A 9,181-nucleotide genomic window follows, 5' to 3' on the forward strand; every position below is an offset into this window, starting at 1 on the left:
TGCACTGTCTTGTATGGCCCGAAGAAGAAGTCTAGTCCGCTGATTTCCAACCCAAAAGTAAGAGATTAAGTCCGGTTAAAATCCTGATAAAAGTTGAGACAACGTTGGTTTAACCAGATATCCATTGAATAAGGGCTTTCGGGATTGTTGATACAGCTCATAGTCTTTCTAAGCTTCAGTTCTGAGATCAATAATAGTAAAATAATCATTAGAGTGTTAGCCAAATAAGAGAAATCATTAATCAAGATCATAATTCCCAAAGACAAAAAGAAAAATTTGACTCAAACTTTATGGTTTTGACTGACAAAACTGAAACTCAAAAACAAAAACGTAGTTAGTAAATAACCTCCCCCAGACTTGAACAACACTGTCCCCAGGGTTATCAAGTAAGAGAAAAGCAAAAAGAAACAAAAACGTATTGAAAATTGTAATGAAAAAATGAAATGTTCTCGGGTTACCCAACGGTGTCGACCGACACCATTTCAGTGTGTCGATCGACACTCATCACGAATGGTGGTTTGTTGGCCGAAATTCCTTGTTAGTTGCAAATAGTTGTGTTGATGGATCAATCCTTAAAGAAGCACTCAAATACAAGTTAAAAGCAACATGATAGATAGACAATTCATAATTTCAAACAAAAATCAAACAAAAACTGACTCAATGCAAAAATGAAAATGACTCAAAAGGAAAAGAAAAACCTAGAAGTGGGTTGTCTCCCACTTAGCGCTTGTTTTCAGTCATTAGCTTGACTGTGTCGAAGCTCAGGCAACAGGTGGATCAGAACATGGCAATGCATGCTTCCAAGAGAATGTCCTCTTCATCCAAGGGGGTGTATAAGCAGTATAAGAGTGAGGTCTACCAAGGACATGAGGAGCAAGACCATGGTGGGATTTAGGGATGGGTTTGCTTCTTTTATGTCCTGCAAAATCATCAACAGAAGAACAAGCGCTCTACGATAATCTCGTGGCTTGGTTAACTACAAAACAGTTTTTGTACCTTTAAAAGTCTTATTGATGATTTGAGGAGGATTAAGTGCAAAAGATGTGTACCTTGGCCTTACCTGCGGGTTCTGGAGTGTGCAGTGAGAAGTTTTCTGTTTAAGAGCAGCTTTCTGGTTTGAAGCATAGAGAATGTCCTGCGAGTTCTCAATTCTGGTCAAGTGTGGGCTCGATCGCGGAGGGGTGTCGATCGACACTGAGCCTGTTGCTCGTGTAGCAGAAACTTTTTCAATAGAAAAAGTCTGTCCATCAATAGTATGAGCTCTCCTCAGCTTATGCATCTCAAAGTTCATACTCAAACCATCCACATGTAGTGTTATATGTCCCTTCTGTACATCTATGATTGCACCAGCTATAGCCAAGAAAGACCTTCCTAAGATGAGAGGGTCTTTAGGCTCTTTATCATACTTTAGCACCACAAAGTCAGTGGGAATCATGAAGTTTCCAACCTTAATTGGAATATCCTCTAAAACACCTTCAGGAATTCTTCTGGATCTATCAGCTAAGATAAGAGATATCTGAGTTGGCTTGAATTCTGTCATCCCAAGTCTTTCAGCAACAAAATGTGGTATCAAGTTGATGCTAGAGCCAAGATCACAAAGTGAGTGAGCAAACCTTCCTGTGGAGATAGAGCAATCAAGTACAAAGCTTCCAGGATCTGGTTACTTCTTTGCAATCCTACTCTGGATCATTGCACTCACTTTCTCAGAGACAACTACCTCTTTCTTCTTCTTCTCTTTCTTTCTCTGTGGAGGCTGGTTCAACAGAATTACACTGACATCTTTTGTAAGTAATGCTCCTTCCTCAGGGCTCAAACCATTTGATACCATTCTCTCCACATACCGCTTAAGTGGTGGTGAAAGCTTTACCGCATCAATCAAAGGCAGCTCAATCATCACCTTGTCCATCATTGCCTTGCATCTAGCTTCCTCAAGCTCCTGCTTGGACCTTCTTGGCTTAGGAAAAGGAATCTTCGGTTGGTACACCCTTTCAGCAACTGCTGGAACCTGAGATTTTGCAGTTTTGGGTTCGGTCTGAGAGGGGTGTCGACCGACACCCATGTGGTGTCGATCGACACCATCATCTGGAGCTAACAGATTTTGCGATTTCTCTCCCTTTTCTCCAGAAACAATTTCACCATCATTCTCATCTCTCACTGATATGGCATTGCAAGCATGTTTGGGGTTTGACTCAGTTCTCCCAGGGAGAAATCCCTCTTGCCTCTTGACGGATCCAGCAGTTTGCGCAACCGACTCTCCAGCTTCTTAACATGAACATTCAACGCATCAATCCTCCCAGTAAGCTCTGTGTAGACATTATCAATCTTCCCATTGAATGTCACTGTCATATTCTCATGTCCCTGAAGAAGCTGCTCAAGCATGGCTTCCATCTTACTCTCAGAAGAAGTATGTGGCGGAGGAGACTGATAAGATGAGTTCTCATAGGTTATAGTATAACCATTGTTCTGTTGCTGCTTCTGAAAGTCAGGTTTGAGGATGTACCCTGAAGAGTTCCCACTGTAAGGTCGGTTGCCTTGCTGATTACCGAATCTCTGACCCTGATACCCAGCTCCATACACATAGTTGACATTTTCCTCTGTATTCTCTGGCTCTGGCTCAAATGTCTCAACCTCAGTAGCAAATTGGACTGACTTCTTACCCACTAAAAGATTGTGAACTGAATCTAGCTTGGCATTAACAGAAGCTAGCTGTTTTGCATCATATCCTCCATGCACTATCTTCCTTTCAGCATCTGCTCTCTTAGTGCTATTTCTGGAGGCTAAATTCTCAATTAAATTTTCAGCTTCTTCTAGATATCTCGTCTTGAAGTTCCCATGGCTGGCAGCATCTAAAGCTAACTTATATTCCTAGTCAATTCCTCCGAAAAAGATACTCAGCAGTTGCACTCTTGAGAAACCATGGTGTGGACAATCTCTTTGATAAGCCTTGAATCTCACCCAAGCTGCCTTGAAAGCTTCATCAGGTTTTTGCTTAAAAGAGGACAGCTTGACTCTCAGCTCATCGGACATGGCATCATCATAGAAGTAGTTCTGGAAAGCCACCTTGACGTCATGCCAATTTTTCAATGATCCAGCTGGCAACTGTTTCAACCACTGAGATGCCTCTCCTGCAAGTGAGTAAGGGAAGAGTTTGCAGAAGATGTAGTCCTCAGTCACTCCATTAGCCTTGATACTGGTCACAAGATCCTCAAAATGCTCAATGTGGTCCAAAGGCTTCTCATTGGGCAGGTTAGAGAAAGGTCTCTGCCCAACTAGTTGAAAGTATGCAGGTTTCAACTCAAAATCATTCCTTTGGAATGGAGGAGGAACAATAGCAGACCGGTTCTCATACACAAGATCAGCCCAGTTGTCGTCAGCAATGGTCCTGATCAAGTCCCGGTTGTTGTCCTATCCTCGAACCCGGTTATGGACATGGTTTGCAGCTCCACGTCCGTCTGCAGGAAGGGGGTGTCGATCGATACCCTATTGGTGTCGATCGACACCATTGATAACAACAGCTTGCTCATCGCCAGCAGCAGCTTCAACAAGCACATTGCCATCTGCATCAATCTTTTGGCCCTGCTCATTGCGCAAGTGGCCCTCTTGATCTTTCAAAGCACCATCCTCATCACGAATCAAAATTATTGTATTAACCATCTTCAAGGATTTGGCTGCTTTTCTGTTCTCACGCTCAAGTTTTCCCAACTCTTGGTTTGAAAGCTTCACAGTAGGAATAGTCTTGTTGCTCCTTGTGTGAGGTCTAGGAGGCATACACCTGAAACACCAAAGAGAAGAAAAACAAAAATGTGTAAGTAGAAAATAAAAACAAAAATTTAGACGAAATTAAAAACTCAAATCTAATGGTAGATCAAAGAGTCTCCGGCAACAGCGCCAAAATTTGATATGCTCAAATTAATCCCTAGATCTACTCTCTCAAATTAAGAGGTCACTGCAGTACTTAGGGGTCGAATTCCACAATGACTCTAGATTACACAATAAATTGTAGAGTTTTATGATTACGCTAAACAGAATATATTGAATTAAAATAAACAATGCAAAATATTAAATAAAAGCTGTGTAAATTCAGATGATCAAAAAGCTAGGCCTAGGGAATTTCTCAGGAAATTATGAAATATTAAATCAATAAATTAATTAGGATTCAAACAATTAAAAATCAGATCTAGAACTCTAAANACCTTGACGTCATGCCAATTTGTCAATGATCCAGCTGGCAACTGTTTCAACCACTGAGATGCCTCTCCTGCAAGTGAGTAAGGGAAGAGTTTGCAGAAGATGTAGTCCTCAGTCACTCCATTAGCCTTGATACTGGTCACAAGATCCTCAAAATGCTCAATGTGGTCCAAAGGCTTCTCATTGGGCAGGTTAGAGAAAGGTCTCTGCCCAACTAGTTGAAAGTATGCAGGTTTCAACTCAAAATCATTCCTTTGGAATGGAGGAGGAACAATAGCAGACCGGTTCTCATACACAAGATCAGCCCAGTTGTCGTCAGCAATGGTCCTGATCAAGTCCCGGTTGTTGTCCTATCCTCGAACCCGGTTATGGACATGGTTTGCAGCTCCACGTCCGTCTGCAGGAAGGGGGTGTCGATCGATACCCTATTGGTGTCGATCGACACCATTGATAACAACAGCTTGCTCATCGCCAGCAGCAGCTTCAACAAGCACATTGCCTTCTGCATCAATCTTTTGGCCCTGCTCATTGCGCAAGTGGCCCTCTTGATCTTTCAAAGCACCATCCTCATCACGAATCAAAATTATTGTATTAACCATCTTCAAGGATTTGGCTGCTTTTCTGTTCTCACGCTCAAGTTTTCCCAACTCTTGGTTTGAAAGCTTCACAGTAGGAATAGTCTTGTTGCTCCTTGTGTGAGGTCTAGGAGGCATACACCTGAAACACCAAAGAGAAGAAAAACAAAAATGTGTAAGTAGAAAATAAAAACAAAAATTTAGACGAAATTAAAAACTCAAATCTAATGGTAGATCAAAGAGTCTCCGGCAACAGCGCCAAAATTTGATATGCTCAAATTAATCCCTAGATNTTTGCAGCTCCACGTCCGTCTGCAGGAAGGGGGTGTCGATCGATACCCTATTGGTGTCGATCGACACCATTGATAACAACAGCTTGCTCATCGCCAGCAGCAGCTTCAACAAGCACATTGCCTTCTGCATCAATCTTTTGGCCCTGCTCATTGCGCAAGTGGCCCTCTTGATCTTTCAAAGCACCATCCTCATCACGAATCAAAATTATTGTATTAACCATCTTCAAGGATTTGGCTGCTTTTCTGTTCTCACGCTCAAGTTTTCCCAACTCTTGGTTTGAAAGCTTCACAGTAGGAATAGTCTTGTTGCTCCTTGTGTGAGGTCTAGGAGGCATACACCTGAAACACCAAAGAGAAGAAAAACAAAAATGTGTAAGTAGAAAATAAAAACAAAAATTTAGACGAAATTAAAAACTCAAATCTAATGGTAGATCAAAGAGTCTCCGGCAACAGCGCCAAAATTTGATATGCTCAAATTAATCCCTAGATCTACTCTCTCAAATTAAGAGGTCACTGCAGTACTTAGGGGTCGAATTCCACAATGACTCTAGATTACACAATAAATTGTAGAGTTTTATGATTACGCTAAACAGAATATATTGAATTAAAATAAACAATGCAAAATATTAAATAAAAGCTGTGTAAATTCAGATGATCAAAAAGCTAGGCCTAGGGAATTTCTCAGGAAATTATGAAATATTAAATCAATAAATTAATTAGGATTCAAACAATTAAAAATCAGATCTAGAACTCTAAACTTTTCTGTAAAATAAATCAGTTCTCACTGCAAATATTATCTAAATTTAAAACCAGAAAATCCAAATCTCTTTGTAAAATTCTAGGTTAAAAATCAGCTTTAAAAACAGGTTTAGATAAGTTCACAAAATTACTAAATCAAATATCTTTGCAAGAAGTATATTTGCTCATCAAAATGTTTTATCAGGAAAATCAATTATATTTTCATATCAATTTATTTTCCTAAAGTATTAATTCTAGGTGATTAGTCAAGAATTAATATGAAGAACATTCTATGATGAAGATCTAGAAAGATAATGAATCCTAAAGAAACAGATCTAATAAATCATAAAATCTTTGTGAAAAACCCTAAACCTAACAAGTAAACTACTCAGACATATTCAATGAAGAACAAAACATATTTATGAATAACATGCAATTAAAATTAAAAGAGTAAAAATGAGTTCAAAAATTCTTCTCTCAAAGCAGATCTCTCTCTCCAAAGCTCTCAAAATCTCACAAGGTTGAAGGAAAAATAAAACTCTCTAGAATAAAACTTAATGGTTTACAAAACCTAAAAATTATATATATATATATATATATATGTCCTAAAACACGTCAGGGACTTGTGTTGCAAATATGAAAAACTTTGGGGCAAATTTGTAAAACTTTCAAAACTTGATTCTTCTTGCGGCTAAACATGGTGTCGATCGATGCTAAGGCAGTGTCGATCGACACTGCTTCTCTGTTCTGACTCCAAGTTTGTTTCTTTGGGATTAATGCTCCAAAATGATCCAAATTGCTCCATCCGTGCCAAAATCCTAGATAACCTGTAAAGACTCAAAAACATCATAGAAAACGAATCAAAAGACTCTAAAAGCACACTTGTATCATGGTTAAAAACCACAAAAACCATGATATATGCAATATTAATAAAGGATCTCTTTCTTTTCTAATTAAGGTTGGCAATCATTTTACCTAAGCTTCTATATGCAACAACCAATCAAACATATCAATATGAGTTTTTATAGAAGATAAGAAGACTTACCATTTTAAATTATGGTTGATAACTTCATCTCCAATCTGAGGAAAAAGATTCCGTGAAAGTACCTGAAATATATTACAGTTTTTTTGTATAGTCCATTAATAGTCTATAAGAAATCTGAAACCAATAAACTTGGTTTACAAGACTACATAAACTCACAGTTTAATCCAGCGTACATGATGTTTCTCTATTTGTCCGTCTGTTTGGTTAGATCTCATTCACATATTTACTGAAAAATTAGAACATATCAATAAGACCATTAAAAATTAAAGCAACATATTCATAACTACTTAAAAAGGAATATTGCAATAGTCTCACCTGAGCAAGAAGTGTACTGTCTCAAAGATTGAACGATTTTGACTTGAATCCGAAAGCCAGTCTTGAATTGCTTGATGCCATTTGTAAACAATAATGAGAAAATGAACCAAAGAAACAGTTAAAAATTGAATCTTCAATTCATATATAATTTATAGACATTGCTGAAGGAAATATATCTTGATAAAATTTATGAAAACGAATTCTATGAATTACTGAGAATGAAAACAATATTAATCAGAATTGAAACCCATTAAGGTAGTGAAATGTAATTTGATTTACTGTAATCAGAATCAACTTACCCAATTAAAAGAGATGCGTCGGAGATTTGTAAAGCACACACCCAAATCCAAAGTATAATGAGATTTGGTTGTTCTTGATTACGGCTGCCTCCCCAAAATTGGATAAAAGAAAACGGACTGGGAGTGTGTAATTGAAATAATCGTGTTTCAATCAATTTCTGGTATAGAAATAGAGTTAATCAAATGTTTTGAGAGGTGGAAATGCAGTCGACGAGGTTTTTTGGTGAGGGTGATCGGAATATTCACTTCTCCANAAAAATTTTTTTTTTTTTTTTTTTTTTTTTTTTTTTTTTATCAAAGGCCAACTCAATCTGTTTTTTATGATTTTTTAATATCCTCAAAACCCACTGTCGGCCCAATTAGACCCAAAACAACAAAAATGCTTCCTCTGTTTGGTCTATCAATTATCTTCACTATAAAAACGTTTGTATATTGGACTGAAATAATGTACAAAAGAAACGTAGGTTACGTTTAAAAAAAAAAAAAAAAAAAAACGTAGGTTACATTATATTATAAAGTTAATTTCATGTATATTTCATCCCCTCGATGTTATCTTAGACAATTTAGAGATACAATCTTACTACACATTTGAGTTATTTAAAATAAACATGTATATAAAATTTCCCCCCGCGCTGTAGCGCGAGTTTGACATTTGAGTTATTTAAAATGAACATGTATATACAGTCAAGTTCTAGTATAGTGTCAAAGATCTACCATATCTTATTTATTATAAATTGCTGAATTTTATTATTTAATATAGTAAAGCTAATCTATGTTATGCAGAGCTAGTTTGAATATCACCTAAGTATTTAAAAAAGAGACAAAAAAAGAGATTTAAATACAAATTATTGATGTATATTTACAAAAAAAAAAAATAAATATATATATATATATATATATTTAGTTTATTAAGAATACAAACATATTCAATGAAAATTTAATATTTTACTATACCAAAATTAGATATTATAGTTTTTTTTCATTTATATTTTAAATCTAAATTTGTGCGTGTAATATCTAGTATATTATTGTTTAAAAGTGACGAACAGATTTTCTAATTAAAGAAAAAATACATTTAATAGATAATTTTCATCATGTAATGGTATGAAATACAAAACAATAACATTAATGGTTAAAAGTAATGGTATATTTTATTTTTCCAACTCTTTTGCTTTGTGTATCGGTTCAATATTATCGGATAATCCCGAATTATACGGAAATCAAAATCCCTGCTGGTCAAGGTCAACTATTATCCATGGCACTATATGGTAAGAAAGTAAAAAAGAATGTAAATGTAAACTTACCAAAACCTATTTAAGTTTTAACTCCTCCACGTGGATTTGCAGAAATAGCATGAAAATTTGTTGATGGGTTTGTCTTTGGAATCCAGATTCTAGCTTTCAATTCCCTTAATTCTCCATTTAAAAAAAACCCTAATTTCCCCCATTACCCCCCCGAGCTCTGGCTGATCTGGGTAGATTAGCGAGTGAGCTGTGCGTTGAAGTAGTGTCCGCAAGTGTGTTTGGCAATGTCGGATGACATGGTGATGCATTTCTCCTCGAATTCTTCTAATCAGTCGGATCACTCTTTGCCCGACAAAATCGCCAAGCTTGAGGCTCGCTTGACTGGTAAGACCCCTTCCTTGGCGAAGCCACCACATCAGCAGCAGCAGGTCTCTGTCTGGTCATCTGCTTCTGCCGCTGTCAAAGTCGTGACTTCCACACCTCC

At 37.2% G+C, this 9,181-nt stretch overlaps 1 protein-coding gene and 1 long non-coding RNA gene across 2 annotated transcripts in view; one reads left to right on the forward strand and one right to left on the reverse strand.

The window, feature by feature from the left end:
* LOC104736170 lies at positions 6,581-7,686 on the reverse strand. Its single transcript, XR_759534.2, has 4 exons — positions 7,155-7,686; positions 6,996-7,065; positions 6,840-6,901; positions 6,581-6,621 (listed from the first exon to the last, which is right to left on the reverse strand). It is a non-coding gene; the product is annotated as an uncharacterized LOC104736170 (long non-coding RNA).
* LOC104736171 (serine/threonine-protein kinase TOUSLED-like) overlaps positions 8,826-9,181 on the forward strand; it is a gene marked incomplete at its 3' end in the record, with an annotated part of 3,445 nt that continues 3,089 nt past the window's right edge. The window contains 1 exon segment of the mRNA XM_010456105.2: positions 8,826-9,068. Within this exon segment, the coding sequence (XP_010454407.1) occupies positions 8,982-9,068 (87 nt within the window).

The sequence above is a fragment of the Camelina sativa genome, chromosome 13 (assembly GCF_000633955.1).
Source record: "Camelina sativa cultivar DH55 chromosome 13, Cs, whole genome shotgun sequence".
Taxonomy (NCBI): domain Eukaryota; kingdom Viridiplantae; phylum Streptophyta; class Magnoliopsida; order Brassicales; family Brassicaceae; genus Camelina; species Camelina sativa.